The sequence below is a fragment of the Anolis sagrei genome, chromosome 2, assembly GCF_037176765.1.
Source record: "Anolis sagrei isolate rAnoSag1 chromosome 2, rAnoSag1.mat, whole genome shotgun sequence".
NCBI lineage: Eukaryota > Metazoa > Chordata > Lepidosauria > Squamata > Dactyloidae > Anolis > Anolis sagrei.
In genome coordinates, this window is record NC_090022.1 from 54888297 (window position 1) to 54905191 (window position 16895).

At 42.9% G+C, this 16895-nt stretch overlaps 1 protein-coding gene across 3 annotated transcripts in view; it reads right to left on the reverse strand.

Annotated features, from left to right (window-relative positions):
• The window catches only part of CHCHD6 (coiled-coil-helix-coiled-coil-helix domain containing 6), a 238841-nt gene that overhangs the window by 145789 nt on the left and 76157 nt on the right, over positions 1-16895 (reverse strand). For 2 of the 3 annotated variants that reach the window (XM_060766197.2, XM_060766195.2), the window contains exons 5-6: positions 14561-14581; positions 3877-3960 (exon numbers count right to left, since the gene is read on the reverse strand). In XM_060766197.2, coding sequence (XP_060622180.2) covers positions 3877-3960; positions 14561-14581 — 105 coding nt within the window. The remainder of the gene's footprint in view (positions 1-3876; positions 3961-14560; positions 14582-16895) is intronic. The other variant, XM_060766196.2, reaches the window with a different exon arrangement.

Below are 16895 nucleotides of genomic sequence, written 5' to 3' on the forward strand. Positions count from 1 at the left end.
CTATTGGCCTTTTTTTTTAAGTGAACAAACAAACCATTATGTAACTAAATTATGAAGATCCTTAGAGTAAGACACCAAAGCAGCTTTCAGAAGAGGCATCCCCAGGCTTTCTTGGCACAACTTCTTGGCTGATGTTTTGCCTCTTGGCTACTCAGGCAAAGATCAATGAAGTCTGTTCCACAGATAGAGAATCCTCTAGGAGGTTGGGCAGCTCCAGGGAAGAAACTGAAATTGATCAGTCAGCAGTCATGGGTGACTTAGTCATCCAGGTAATTTTTGTGAGGTTAAATTAGGCTGGATTGTGTACAGAAATGCAAACTGGAGTCTACATCTGTGTGGCCTTTCAGATATGGAGACGATAAGGAAAAATAGATTTCTTATGCCATCCTACGTCAGCTATGAGAAAGGAAGAAAAAGGATGGGAAAATTGTTCTTCAACTGCCTGCTCTATCTTTCATACATTCACTAAAATAGTTAAGGACCGTAGTTTTATGGAATATCACATTTTATTGATCTATTGCATTTTTGTTGTTTATTATTCTTTTAATTGAACTGTACTGTGCCTATAGGTTTTATTTTATGAGGCGTTTAGTACATGTAGTAAAGAAAGAAGCATGCTGGAGAAAAAGCAATGTTTCAACAGCCTCATCAGCCATGACTTATGTCAAAATAATGTCCACTGGAATCAATAAGACTTGCATTTTACATCTGGAGGACAACATTGATAATCCATGAGGCCAAGGACCGAACCAAATCCATGCCTTTATAAAAGAAAAATGGAAAAAGCACAGATGGGTAAGGGTAAGACTGTTTCCTTCAAGGAGGATTTTGGCCTCTTATTTCTGCTCTGAATCACCATCTTGCCATTCACACCCACCCAGCCTTTCCTAAATGCCCAAAGAGCGTGGCTTCCTAATTCCAGGACATCCATCCGTGACAATCTAGCCAAACAACAGCTGTGCAGAAGTTTCCCCTTCAACTTGTCTCTCATTCAACCTTTTTTTTAAAGGATTTATAAGTTCTAAAACAGTAACTACAGAAGCGAAAAAGTCAAGAACAAATGAAAGAAGAGTTCTATAAAAGCAGTAGCTAATATAAAAGATTGTTCAGTGCTGTGTTTTCCATCTCTCCAACCATTATAGGAATAAAATTATCCATGAAGAAGATCGAAAATCTTTTTCAAAACTAATACAATTAGGCTTTATTACACTGTTTCTAGTACATTTCTCTCTTCTGCCGGCCCCCTCCACCTCTATCTCTAATCTAGACTCATTTTATAACAGTTGAAGACATTCTTCTATTTTATTACGAGAAAAATGCTGGTGTTTAAGGGTCAGAAAACTATCTAATGCCATAAAGTGTGGAAACAGAATCTGCCCTTAATATTGACTTGCCAGTGTGCAAAGAATGCTTGGGGGCGGGGGGTTGGGGGAGTAAACCAAATATCTATCAACAACATGCAGTGAGACTGATGGTTTTCTGTATCCACTTCAGGATGAAGCTTTGTTGTTTATATAAAAATAATCTTATTTAAAAGCCTCTTTACAAGCCAGTCCTATGCATGTTTCCTCAAAGCTAAGCCACACAACGGGATTTACTCCCTGTAGGATCGCAGATTTCAATTTGAAAAGGAAGCTAAAAAACACAACTGGGAACAGTAAAGATAGGATAGCTATCCTCAGGGGAACAACTATACAAAAAAAAAAGCAATGATTCTATGGGGAAATGACAGTCCTCAACACACTTCCTGAATATCCCATTGCATAGAGTATGATCCCCATATCAACAGGGGATATGTGACTGAATTTCTAATGGATATGAAACCATAGATTATAGTGAACCCTATTACTTTCAATTCATCTTAGTCAATTATTATTATTTCAGTTATCATTACCAGAGCTGTGGTATTGAGAAGAGGGTTCAGCCTGTAGAGGAAGACCTAAGTGACTAAGTGAAACCATGGAATACTGGTTCTGTGGATATAAAGGTCATACTATTCATAAATATTCCAAGTTATTTCCACATTAGGAACACAAATCTCGAGAGAAAAATTAAAACAAAATAGCGTGACGGCAAGAAATTGCAAACAAATAAACAAACACACACACACACAACCCCCCCCCCCCAAAAAAAAAAAACACCCACCACACTTCTTACTGGTAGCAACCTTCCATTGTCACTGAGGGATCTCTTTCCCATAACCTACTACTCTGTGAACCTTTTAACCAGAAGTGCAGGGGACTAAATCTTTGACTTTCTGCAGCTCTAGCATTGAGCTATAACCTTAAAGCTAAATGCATTCTTCTAATATGGTGGTAGCCGTTCTTCTAATATGGTGGTAGTTAAAACCACTGTACATATCCTACTGTCCTCATAGAAACATGTTTATGTATTTATTTTTTTAAAAACACCCGCAAAAACCAGCATTAAAAAAATCACCCATAAATGGTTCAGATAACACAGTCAAACAAAATAAAATCATTGGTGACTTGATTTTTTAGGCCTGTTCCTTGGATTATTTGGGATGCTAGTTGAGAAAATTGCATTGGAAGGGCCACAACAGCTCTAGTATATTAGATATAGTTATCATGGTCCTCGATGGGTGAGCAGATCAATTGGTAGGTGGCATATATTATGTATCTCAAAAACTGGAGTTGATAGGAGAAAACAGATACAATTTTAGGAATCAGCAGGTCAAATATGCCCAGAAACAGGACTAACATTTAAGGCACCAAAACATGTGTTGGCCAGTGACATCATTTTGTGATGCTCTTCCTGTTTTTGCCAGATTGGGCTGCTGTCTCCACCCTGTAAACTGAGAGGCAACACACCAAGATGTGAGAGGGTAGCAATTAATCATAAACACTTCCATTTACTTTAGGCTTGATTTAAAGCAAGGAGGGTTTGACCTTCAACACTTCCAACCTGTAACTCCCATTAGATTGAACCATATGCCCCTGGTAAGTAAGCATGGACCAAAACCTATAGCTTAAAAGCCACTCTCCTCAAATTCCACCCCCCTCAAACAAATGCAGTGATATCTCTAGGAATCAGGTGCACAAACCCTGTCAAGAGGTTTAATTGCTTGAAAGTTGTGAGGTATTATTCTTCACACATTTATTAAAAACTAAGTCAAAGAACTAGAAACAAAAGCTTCTGTGAACATTGCTTCATTTAGCCAGGAAGTGAAAGGAGCACATTAGTTTCTAAGGAATAGTCTGGTTGTTCCAATTCTTATGCCATTAATATTTAAAACCTCATCATGGTAAACAATTAAACAGAGAAGCAAACGCCACATTCAAGGGAGGGATTCAAATCCCTAAATGGATTTCCAAAGGTCATTTCAGGCTGAAAAGATGCTTGATGGTATCTCTTTAAATCATGTTCATTTCAAAGGCTTATCTAGCAAAGGAGCAGGCAGCAGTTTGCAGCAACACACTTTGATCCGTTGGTTTCCCCTGAGATAAATTAATAATAACAACTTTAATTCATATGTATAAAATGATCTGAGGTTACTTTCACAGTTTTTTCAAGCTACGGATTTTCTTAACAAAGGGAATTTTTAAAAGGTAACTTTGCTTTCAACCAAGTCCCACAGAGGTGTGGGGGATGGGGTGGACACTGAATTATAAACCAGCATTTAAAAAAATTCATCCAGTTAAAAACCAATTATCTTTTAAATGCAAGTTGTTTAAAAGGTTTGGCTTGTGAAGCTGTTTAACCGTGTGTGATGGGGAGGAGAGACTCAAGGGATACATAATAGGGCCTGACAGTTCCAAGTTTCAGCACAATGGCTCACATTTCTCTTCTCTCCTGATCCATTCGGATTGAAGTCTGATCCTGTTAGCATTCAGCCACTTCAAGTAACAGTCTCACCTTCTTTTCAATGTGGGCCAACTGGTCCTTATAGAAGGTGTCTCTGCGCTTCAGCTCCTCATCCTTCCACTGCAGCTCCTTGGACTAGGAGAAAATACAAAATAGGGTGTTAATGGAGGAGAAGGCCAAAGCAGGAATGCAAAGGGGAGATGCATGGAGACGAAAAGGGCAAAAAGGAAACAGTTCCAATCTGCCACACGACACCAAGCTGCTGGCAAGAAAAATAGCAAAAAGCTCTTTTTGTAGAAGAATGGTTTTATAATACTATTTAGTACCATTATCATGAAGTGGCTGGCAAAAGTCTGAGATCTTCTCACTTGGACTGATTGCATGTCTTTACTATAAGGCTGGACTATCAATGGGGCAACTAGAGAAAATGGTGAAGGACTCTGTGCTGCATGTGATACTGTCAAGAGAGAAATGGCCCTGTGGACAAACCCTTGAAAATGTCTTTTCCATTGATATCTCCAAGGTTTAGTAACATTTGGTCCTCATCCCATTCACATTTCCCAGGAGTAGCACGACAGGAAAAGACAGGTACACTGGTGCTCCTGCCTCTGAGATCCCAACCTCAGTCATACCAGCTGGGATGCAGACATCAGCAGGGACATCTCTGGTCCTAGGGGGGCTCATCTTGGTCTATAATAATCAATAATCCTGGTTCCTCAGCAGGAAAAAATGAAGTTTCCAACAAGAGAGCTTCCATAGGTACCCCATAGGGCCCTTCTTTTGGAACTGCTCTAGGCCACAGCTGCCCCGATCCAGCCTTGTTCTACACTGCTCACCAGGTAGAGTTGCTACAATGTGGGAAGCAAAATGAAATAATAAATATCCTATTGTAACTCGTTAAGAGGATGACAGCCACCATCTGAAAATACCAGGGGTCAATAGTTTTCTTTTCCCTTCTCTCTAGTGAGACACGTGGTATCACAAATGACAGGTATTTCAGCAGGCAAATTGTCAGTTTTGGTAAAAACCCTTTCATCATGCAGAATTCTGAACATGTAAAAGAAAAGGACCACAAGCTCACATTGTATCGTATTTCTGCTAGTATCAGATTCACCCAGTCTCCCTCCATATACATAGGACAATGCAATCAACATAAGCTTGCTAAAAAAGTTTGTTTAAAAAAGCACCAGATAGAGCCATAGTATGCCATTTGATTACTTCTATGCTGGCTAACTTAGGCAGCAAAACCTTCTAAAGCCAATTAAAATCAAACTAGAAAATTCTTACTACAGCAAAATGATGTTTAAATCCCACCAGTTTCCAATTTAAATCAAGCAAACTGATTATTTATTTATTTGCAATATTTACATCCCACCCTTCTCACCCAGAAGGAGGTTCAGAGTGGCTTTACAGAATACAGACATACAGCAAACATTCAATGCTGATTATACACTTAACAAAGACAAATAACACAGACAGAAGTAAAGGCAGTTTCTTCTGGCATCTAATTCCAGACAGATGTAAATAAAAGGTATGCCCTGACATAGGAATTATAATATAGTACAATCATGGGGATGGCTGAGCTGCCAGATACTGGAAGCCAACTCCCATCATCCCTCAACATTGAATATGGTGGCTAGGACTGATAGGATTCCAAGAACATCTGGTTTAGCAGACAGTAATTTTATACTTCTGTTACTGATCAGTAAGCAACATATGTTTCATTGTATTGTCGAAGGCTTTCATGGCTGGAATCACTAGGTTCTTGTGGGTTTTTTCGGGCTATAGAGCCATGTTCTAGAGGCATTTCTCCTGACGTTTCGCCTGCATCTATGGCAAGCATCCTCAGAGGTTGAGAAGGTCTGTTGGAAGTAGGAAAAATGGGTTTATATATCTGTGGAATGGCTGGGGTGGGGCAAGGAGCTCTTCCCTGCTGCAGTTAGGTGTGAATGTTTAGCTGATCACCTTCATTAGCATTTGAAAGCCTGCCTGAGTCTGGGAAAATCTGTTGCTGGGAGGTGTTAATCTGTGCCTGGTTTTTTCCTCTCTGTTGTTTAGCTGTTATAATTTTAGAGTTTTTTAATACTGGTAGCCAGATTTTGTTCATTTTCATGGTCTCTTCCTTTCTGTTGAAATTGTCCACATGCTTGTCCAGACACGCATCAAGGAACATGAAAGGCACTGCAGACTACTTCAACCAGAGAAGTCAGCCATAGCAGAGCACCTGATGAACCAGCCTGGACACAGCATATTATTTGAGAACACAGAAATGCTGGACCACACCAACAGCCACCATGTCAGACTACACAGAGAAGCCATTGAAATCCACAAGCATGTGGACAATTTCAACAGAAAGGAAGAGACCATGAAAATGAACAAAATCTGGCTACCAGTATTAAAAAACACTAAAATTATAACAGCTAAACAACAGAGAGGAAAAAACCAGGCACAGATTAACACCTCCCAGCAACAGATTTTCCCAGACTCAGGCAGGCTTTCAAATGCTAATGAAGGTGATCAGCTAAACATTCACACCTAACTGCAGCAGGGAAGAGCTCCTTGCCCCACCCCAGCCATTTCACAGATATATAAACCCATTTTTCCTACTTCCAACAGACCTTCTCAACCTCTGAGGATGCTTGCCATAGATGCAGGCGAAACGTCAGGAGAAATGCCTCTAGAACATGGCTCTATAGCCCGAAAAAACCCACAAGAACCTATATGTTTCATTGTTTCTACTAGTGTGGTAAGGGGGTTGGTTCATCACATGTCTTCCCATGGCATGAGAAAAAATGTCTTCCCTACATAATAATCACAGCCTCTCCTCAATGTTGTTGTTGTTCACTCGTTCAGTCGTCTCCGACTCTTCGTGACCTCATGGACCAGTCCACGCCAGAGCTCCCTGTCGGCCGTCACCACCCCCAGCTCCTTCAAGGTCAGTACAGTCACTTCAAGGATGCCATCCATTCCTCTTGCCCTTGGTCGGCCCCTCTTCCTTTTTCCTTCCACTTTCCCCAGCATAATTGTCTTCTCTAGGCTTTCCTGTCTCCTCATGATGTGGCCAAAGTACTTCAACTTTGTCTCTAGTATCCTTCCCTCCAGTGAGCAGTCGGGCTTTATTTCCTGGAGGATGGACTGGTTGGATCTTCTCACAGTCCAAGGCACTCTCAGAACTTTCCTCCAGCACCACAGCTCAAAAGCATCGATCTTCCTTCGCTCAGCCTTCCCTAAGGTCCAGCTCTCACATCCGTAGGTTACTACAGGGAATACCATGGCTTTGACTAGGCGGATCTCTCTTCAATATTTACCATCATTTGCAAAGTTTCCCTTCCAGAGACATGGGTATCTAAAATAAAAAAAATCTGGAAGGATGGGAGCATTAACACCACTCTGCTGACAATACCTCTTGAACAGTCTTCTCACCAGCCCATAGTATGGTTTACATTAGAAGGGGAGTTTTTACTTACAGACTTGTTCACAATAACTTGCTCATTTTAAAATGCTCCTTGTGGGAAGGCTACGGAAGAAAGGGAAATTAACTGCAAGACACTCTGCTCAGCTTAAAAATATTATTTTTGTTTTTTACTTTGCCGTCAGCTGTTATTCTTCAGAAGGAAAATACATGATGTTGTTGTTTTTGTTGTGATGCTTAAAATATGTATGATACAGCTAGAGAGGGTGTCATTTGAAAAATTCACCATATCAAACATTACAAAACTGGGTTAGGCAACCAGGGACTTTTTGTATGCATACAGGATGTCTAATAAGAGCTCCCTCTACCATGATACTTATTCCGTACTAAAGTCAGAAGCCTGTGATGTCCCAGAACAAACTGACTGCAGCAGAAATTATAATTTCAGAGAGTACGGACACCACAGGTAGCCAACAAAGTTTCAGAAATATTTTTCATGAAAAATGCTTATGCCAGCAGAAAAAAATTGATAATTTGATAGAGAAATGTTATAGCCTGCTTTTTATTTAAAAGTCTGTGAGTTGCAGTTCTGTTCACGTTTGTGTTTATAAGGCCAAATGGGGACATGAATATTATGTATTCGACACTTTTAACTTATACATTACACAGTGTGAGAAATTCCACTTGGCTGAGAAAACTTTCCAGGAGTCTACCAGGCCCAAACTCCTATGGTGGAAGTGGAAAGCACTATTTCTAACCTTTTTCCTAACAACCAAGCTTACTGATCGTTGCTTATACATTCCCTGAATCTGCCGTTCCACACATACCATAATTATCACAAATTGAGAAGAAAATTAACAAGATGCTCAGAAGCAGCTATCAACAATAGGAAACAGGGAGGAATTGACTGATGTATTTAAGATCCAAAAAGAGATGAACTGAGGCAAGACTTGTGATTCCTTTACCGCATTCAATTGCCCAACAAGTAGTAACAATCCCCTATCCAGTGTTTAACCTTTTGTCTCAGAAAGACCAAGAGGTCTGAGACATTTTAAATTTACAGTAAGGAAATTTGGGGGTCCTAAAACTGAAGCACAGAAGCAATCATATGCCCACTTTGAAAGCTTCACAGAGCTCTCCTTTCTTTCTCCTGAAAGTACTGTGAGCTCAAAGGTTTGTTACGCATTCCTATGAATTTAATTTAACCAATTAATGTTATCATCCGAATAATTCTGTACTGCCTGCATCTTCAAAATCAGCACATTAATCACTCTTGTGGCCCACATAAAGATCAAGGCAAGTCAATTCCATAACACAAACTGCAGCCATTATTCCTGTTAACAATGGGGATTCAATGAGGATTAATGCGATGGGCTGCAATTCCATGCTAAAGAAAGAAGAGTCCTTAAGTCAAAGGCATTCTGCGCCTCCAAGATCAGCTCTTATCATCTTCTTCTCCCAAACAGAAATGTATCAGTCTGACCTAAGAGGACTTCACATACTGTACTCCATTGTCTTAGATTTCATAGCTGGAAGGTGCAAGTGATTGGGAAGATAATGCTTCTAAACACCCACAAAATTAATGGCCAGCTATGTGCCATTTATTAAAGTGTTCATCAGCTAGATGACAATATTTACCTCTTCAGCGAAACAGATATATAGATAAGAGGACACATATATTATTTCTAGATAATGGGAGTGACAGAAATACATGGGTGAACATTTCGTACATTAGAAATTATTTAAAATGAACTCCAGATATTATATCTGGACACTTACATCTGTCTAGAATTAAAACAATTTGACAACCAATTCTCTAACCAGAGGTTTTTTTGTGTTGTTTGCAGATCTTACAGGAGACAGGAGCCCAACTGAATGTTGTTTTCTTCAGTAAGTGGCCCAAAACTAGAGTCGCACTTTTACAGATCATTTGGCAAAAAGTATAAATGATTTCTACTTCCTGTGTGATGCCAAAATTAGTGGGTCATGCCATGAAAGGCATATTTCACTAGCAATATAAACTAGCTACAGGCCTCTATACTGAGTGGACAAAACCAAGATTTCAAAGGTTTATGCAGGCACTGAAAATAAATCCAGATTCCTCACTCCATGACAATGCAAAAGCAGAAACAAAGAGAGGACGAGAGTATTAGAGGCCCTCCACCAAAAGAAGGACCTTATCTCAAAATGTTTCCATGTTTGCCACAGTATACTGGTGCCTGGCAAATATGCTGTGTTTTTATTATGGCTTGACCATCCATTATCGAAGCATTTTTTTTCAAAAGACAAACATATAAATATAGACACAAAAATGAAATAAGGCAGGATGTGGTGCCTTAAGGTAGGTATACCCAACCTGAGTCAGTTTGGCCTTCATTGAAAATAATACAGAACTTTTGGACAAAAGACATGAAGTGCTGCTCCTGAGCAGCTAGACTGTCTAAATACTAATGTCTTTAGCAGATATACAGATCAATACACACAAACATATAGAGACAACTGTTTCCAGGATAAAAGAAATTAACGCTCATTAAGTTATTCATTTACTCTTTATACACATGTTTGCCTTTAAAATGTTTGTTGCCTTATGGCAGCCCCATGAATTTCATGTTCCCTTTGGCAAGGAATGTTCAAAGGGAGTTTTGCCAGTTCCTTCCTCTGAAATGTAGTCTACTACGGCACCTGGAATTTGCTGAAGTCTTCTACCCAAGTGCTAAACTATGGTTGGTTACTTGTAACCGTGGTTCGTTGAGTGGTCATCTGTGGAATCCACACATATGGTACTCTGGTGCCTATGTGCTGCAGTTCCGAAAGTTCTTATTAGTAACTAGTTTGAGTATGGCCCTGCCCCTTCTTTTCCTGCCCATGTGCTCAACGCCAGTTCCCCGTCGAAGAAGGCAGAAAAGGTATGAGCAATGTGGGGAGGACGGGCGGGGATGTGTGGGTTCCACAGATGACCACTCGAAGAACCACGATTACAGGTAAGCAACCATAGTTTAGTTCTCGTAGTCTCTGTGGAATGCACACATATGGTAGATTAAAAAGTCACTTACCCAGGATGGTGGGCGTCATGCCAGGGCCGAGAAGAATACTGCTCTCCCAAAAGTCAGGTGGTGCTTCAATAGAAGGTCAATCTTGTAATGTTAGATGAACGTCAGCGGGGAAGTCCACATGGCCGCCTTGCAGATATCGTCAAGTGGGACGCCCTGGGAGAAGGCGGTGGAGGTCGCGCGGCTCGGGTGGAGTGAGCCTTGAGGCCTGCTGGAGGGTCCTTGCTTGCCAGGTGGTAGACGAGGCATATGGCCACGAGGACCCACGCCCCCAGTCGTTGTGGAGAGAGTGGATTACCCCTAGTGTCCGGCCTGTACTGGAGGAGAGGACGGGGAGACTTCCTGAAGGCCCTGGTGCGGTCTAGGTAGTAGAGGACTGCCCTGCGGACATCGAGGAGATGGAGGGCACACTCAAGAGGGGATGAGGGGCCCTGGAAGAACACCAGGAAGACTGTGTCCTGGGCAGCGCGGAAGAGGGAGGAAACCTTTGACAGGAAAGAGATGTCCGTACGTAGGATGACTTTCTCCTTGTGGAATCGGATGTAGCGTGCATCAGCGCGGAGGGCACAGAGTTCGCTCGCCCAGCGAGCAGTAGTGATGACTAGGAGGAATGCTGTCTTCCAGGAAGGGTGGGAGAGGTCGGCAGAGGACAATGGTTCAAACGGGGGTTTGGTGAGAGTTGAAAGGATGGGGCGGAGGTCCCATGCGAGGGGTGGGAGGAGGCGGGGCGTAGCCTTGGAGAAACAATTGTACTAATCGGTCCTGGAAGGGGGAGGGGCGGCAGTGGCATTTCCTATATGCAGCAATGATCACCAAATAGCACTTGAGTGAAGCACGGGCAAGACCCTTGTGCGCCAGGGAGGCAAGGAAGTCGAAAAGGACGGGAGTGGGGGCTGTGAGAGGATCCGTACAACAGTTCTGGGCAAAGACAAAGAACATTGTTCATTAATGGTCATAAGACCATTGTGTGGACGGCCTGTGGCAGCAGCTATAATGTCTAGGACCGCTGTGGAGAGTTCCGCAGTTGGATCCTCCAGGCGGTGAGGCAGAGCTAGTGAATGTCCAGGTGGCGGACCGTCCCGTGGGACGTGGTCAAGAGGTCCGGGTGAGTTGGTAGAGAGAGGTGGTGCCTGGCCGATATGTGGGCCAACAGGAGGAACCAGGGTTGGCAGGGACACCAGGGAGCCACTACGATGGCATCCGCTTGGTCATGGTAGTTTGGAGATGACTTTTGGGCCCTGAAGAGGAAGGCATCGCCGAGGCAGGCGTCTCGAGTCGGCATTGCTCCTCAGGAGCAGAAGAGGCTGCATTGGTGTTGTCCTTGGTGGTGAAAAGGTCTATCATAGGGATGGCCCAGAGGTGGAAGAGGGATGTGGCGACATCCAGGTGAAGGGAACATTCATGCCCGGTGGCGGATGACCTGCTCAGGAAGTCGGCTCGGTCAATGGACTTGCCAGGGACATGGACCACCACGATGTGGATGTTGTTGTCGATGCACCAATCCCAGATGGCGAGGGTGAGTGCAAGGAGGGAGCGGGACCATGTACTTCCGTTTGTTGACATACCTGACCACAGTGGTGTTGTCCATGCAGACCTGAATAGTGTGGTGGGACAAGACGTCACGGAACATCTTGAGGGCCTTGAAGAGGGCAAGCACCTCCAGCAGACTGATGTGGTATTGCCACTTGGTGGGTGACCAGAGGTCCTGAGTTGAGTGGTGGGGTAGTATAAGCCTCCCAGCCCGTCAGGGTGACATCTGTGGTGAGAATGCGAGACAGGTCTCGGGGCAGGAAGGGCATGCCAGTGCACACTGTCAAGTGGAGAAGCCACCAGTGGAGGGAACGGTGGATATGTTTTGGGAGGACGAGGCGGGTCACCAGAGCGTCGCAGAGGGGGTCGAAGTGGTGCAGGAACCAGGACTGGAGGGGGTGCATGCGAAGATGAGCAAAGGGGTTCACAGCCATGGTGGATGCCATGTGTCCGAGGATGGACTGGAGATGGAACACAGGGACCGACGGCTGGTGCCTGGTGGTAAGGATGGATGCGCGGAGTGCTCTGAAGTGGTCCTTGAGGAGGAAGGCAGTGCGGGACGTGGAGTCGAGAAGAGCCCCAATGAATTGTATGTTTCTTGTGGGGGCTTCTTGTATGTTTCTTGTTTCTTGTATGTTTCTTGTGGGGGTGAGCCTGGATTTGGTATGATTCACTATGAGGCCCAGGTCCTGTAGAAGTGAAAGAGTGAAATGGATGTCATTAAGAAGGGACTGGCGGGAAAGGGCTAGGAGAGGCCAGTTGTCTATGTACAAAAACACGGTAATGACATGAGTGCACAGGAAGCCATCACTGCTTCCATGCCCTTTGTGAAGACCCTAGGAGCGGTTGAGATCCCGAAGGGGAGGACCCGAAAGGGGAAGTCTTGGTGACCTATCATGAAAGAAGAGTAACTGGTGGTGAGGGCAGGAGATGGCGACGTGGAAGTAGGTGTCGCAAACCACGCCTCCGAAGGGATGAGGGGGAGGATGGTGGACAGAGTCACCATCCGAAAGGTGAGGGAGTAAACATAAGTGTTAAGGGCGCGAGGGTCCAGGATGGCTCGTTGGCCTCCCCCCCTTCTTGGCGACCAGAAAATAACAAGAAAAAAGGCTGATGAAAAAAGAGCAGGGTGGAGAAGGACAATTGCTTCCTTCATTAATAAGGAATGTATCTCATCCCATAAGCCCTGTGAAGGGTGAGTAGGTTTTACAAAACCTGTAGTCGGTAGCGCAAGAAAATCAATGGAGTAGCCCCGTCGGACGACATCCAAAACCCACTGGTCATTGGTGATTACCTGCCAGACCGGAAAGAAGGATGCTAACCACGAACCAAACGGAAAATGTACCCCGGGGTATAAGCTGGTGCCATACTAGGGCATCAAAATCTAACAAAAATGGAAGGGCAACATCATGCCGTAAGGGGGGGCACATGCTGTGAGTGTGAGGGCAGGGTTGAGAGAGACGGGGGTGGGACCGCATTAAAGCTGGCACCTACCCCTCCCCTGAAATCAGGGTTTACACTGCAAGTGGGGTCTAGTTGGTTGCTGTTGTCTGGAAGGCTGGGCGAGGGAGGCCTGAGGAAAAGGCCTGCTGCTAGGCGGGTAGGGCCTACAGTTGTAGGTAGTAGAGGGTGTCCACTGACCTAAGACGTAGGAGGGCTGCTGCGTTGTGTAGCTGAATTTATGGGCCGCTTGCCTGACTTCTTGTATTTGCTTCAATTGGGTGTCTGTGCACCTTCTTGCCCATGGAGTCCAGTTTCCTGCCTTCTTTGTCAGAGGGAGTACTATGAGGTTTGAAGCACTTGCCCTGAGTCATGTCAGTGACCACAGTGTTGGGTTTGGGGGGTTGCACAATCCAGGGAGCGGTAGAGAAGTCAATTTTGTAGAGCAGGTCGTTCTTCTGGAAACATTGCATATGCGAGTAAATTATGCATGTTTTCAAACTGCTAGGTTTGCAGAAGCTGGGGCTAACAGCAGGAGCTCACCTCGCTCCCCAGATTCGAACCGCCAACCTTTCGGTCAGCAAGATTTAACCCGCTGTGCCACCAGTCCAAACCTACATCCAATTGGCAGATACTTTCTTCTAAAATTACAAGAGAAAGGATTTTGTCTTAAAGCAAGATATTTTCAAGTTTCCAACTCCTTCTGCAAATAGCCTCCCTGCTTGCACAATAGAAAACATGAATATAGTTCTTGGCACGTAAGTCTGAAATAATGGAGAGGACTACAAATGAGAACTGCATTTCATTAGTTAGCTTTCTGCCCTTCAGAATTGTTTAATAGGGCTCTCACTTATTATCCCAGACATCTCATCCCTGCCAAGTCGTTCCAAAGTCTTTGTTTCATGCTTTGGTTCCTATCGGCATAATTCATTCAGAATTCCAACTCTTCTTACTCATGTTAAAGGAAAGAAAAAATATTATTACAGTTCTGTACAACTAGTCCTAAAGATATCTTTATTTGTTCCATCCATCCAGTCACCTGAGGGTTTGGTCAGTCAATCCATTAAGTACAGACTAGTTTTGGCAGTTATAAGTGTCTCTCGAAGAAGATTTTATACATATTTAAAGCCAAACACCTTCTAAAATGCAATGACCAAAATAATCACTCCTGCAGTGGTGATCAGCAATAGCAATTGTTTTTGTGTAGTAGCAGCACAAATAAACTCAACAACATCTAGTAAAATGAGAACAAACAAAGTATAGGATAAAAGGAATGCATGCATACTGAGAGAGAAGAGCTTACCCAGGCATCTAAATCTGCAGGCTTGGCAAAAAGAAAAGAGAAGAAAAGGTTATTGGTTTATGGAAACTACCTGTTACTACATAAGATGGCAAATAATATGATCTTTTTTAAAATGATGGGCATTTTTAATAATGATGAGTTCTTTCTGGACTAATATCCTTAAGGCAAGGACCACAAACATGAAATTGCATTGTAAGCAGTGAGAATCAGCAAGATTTGAATGTTGAACTCTGACTCTGAAGTTGAGGGTAGCCCACTCAGCCATGGAAACATGTTGGGTGACCTTAGGCAAGTCACACATTCTCAGCCTCAGAAGAAAGCAAATATAAAAATATCTCACCAAGAAAACATTGACATACATTCATCTTAGTGTTATGGTAAGTCGGAAATGATTTGAAGGCACACAACAACAATTGTAAAACCAGAGATGGGGAATATGTAGCTTGTCTTAGTCAGAATTTGCAAAGTACTGTGCAATTCTGCAATGACTCACAGCATATAAAATGTGGAGTTATATAATACAATATGTGATAAAAGAGAAAAGGACAGAAGGCGTGATGTTGCTTTCTGAGAAGAAGCAATCTCCCTGCCAAAAGACTGGCTTCAGATTGGTCTTTCTCAATCTTTTACCCTGGAGGGTTACCTTTGAAATAATGTTCAGAACCTCTGCATATCTACTGCACCAAAAAGATTTTCCAGTCATATTCTCTCTTTCTTACTGACCTCTCACAGAAGCTTCAGGCTCCAGGGGGCCCTGGTTGATAAACCACGCTTTAGATTAACAGTAATTTGGCTTCTTTTGTTTTTACACAACAATCAACAAGTCTCTGAAGTTTGAAAACATTTCCTTAAACTGTATGCAAATAAATTAACTACAGCTTGAACATATCAATGAGCATATCTGATTTTGGTTTAGAGCTATTTTCCCAGTGCTTTGCAGTACTTTTTTGTACAAATTGTGATTGCCCTTTTCCTCCTTGCTTAAGACACCTAAAAAGTCAGGTCACATTCTTCCGTGAGATGGTGAACTTATATAAATACTCGGATACAAGAACCAAATATCCATTTCCCAGCATTTGTGATAATGGAAACAGCTTTGCAGAGTCTACACTAACCTTTGTCCAAGTGGTCAAGCTCGCATACTCATGAACACAAACCAAGGAGGACTGTGGCAGTGAAGTGCCCCCAAGTAAATGCCCAGTTGTTTCACCATTTTCGACTCCTAAAACTATGCTGGGACCATTTGTATGAGCAGGGCAGCCCTTGTACTATCTAGCCAGACACTTATTGTACAGCTAGGCCAATGCCAAGCTTCCTTTCTTAGCAAGCTGATTATTTAAGGCCCTCACAGCGAAGCCACTAACACAGTAGGGAGTTCTGTCTGCTCACAAAATAAATTGTTTCACACACACACACATTTTTATTATTATTTTTGACTTAAGCAATATCCCAGCAGCAGCACAGTAAGTACAAGACAATAAACATCGCTCATGCCCATAAACATCCTGGCTTCAGACCAAGGCGTTTATGAGGAAGCCAGAGTTTTCATTTGTCATCAAGGGCCGCTGAGTCTCCCATACTTCTTGGGGCTACACTGGCTTGGCAACCTACTCTGTAAGTGGCAACTTCTTCGAGGGCTAGCCTTTATTATCACGATTATTTATCTGGAGGGGTCTAGTGAGGTGGGACAAATGTTCTTGCTGGTCATGGTTCAGTTCTGAGCTGACAGAAAGGCACAAAACAACTTTCTAGGAGCGGCTGTCTTTCTAAACAGCACGGAGAAGTAACCCACTTATGTGAAATGAGTTGCCTGCACCACCATCCAGGATGGAATTAAATGGTCAGGCACATTCCCATCCTCCCCAAGGAAGAAAAAGACCAACTACCTTTAGCTCCTATACAGATCAATCTTATGACAGTCAATATCTTCAATGTAACAAAAATCTGATTCAAACAAGTTTCCTCCCTTTCCTGAATTTGTAATCTAGATATATATACTGCATACACTAAATATACTGTATTTATTTCAACCACTTAACGGAGAGAATGAATATGTAGATGTTGGGAGACAGGATGAAATAGGAATGTCCTCTGAAAGTGTAATCTAAAAAGTGAAAGTGTAGAACTCTTTTAGCACATGGCATTAATCTAAATATGAACTGAATATAGGAAGCCATTTACTAAGTGGTAAATGCACCATACCTGTGACCGTTCAATAAGCCAATCACACATCATCCCCCTCTCAAAGAATTATGAAAATGTCAGTACACTTTGTCTCATCAGAAATCAAGAGAACAGAGCATGTTTCTGCATCCTCTAGAAGGGTATAAAAATA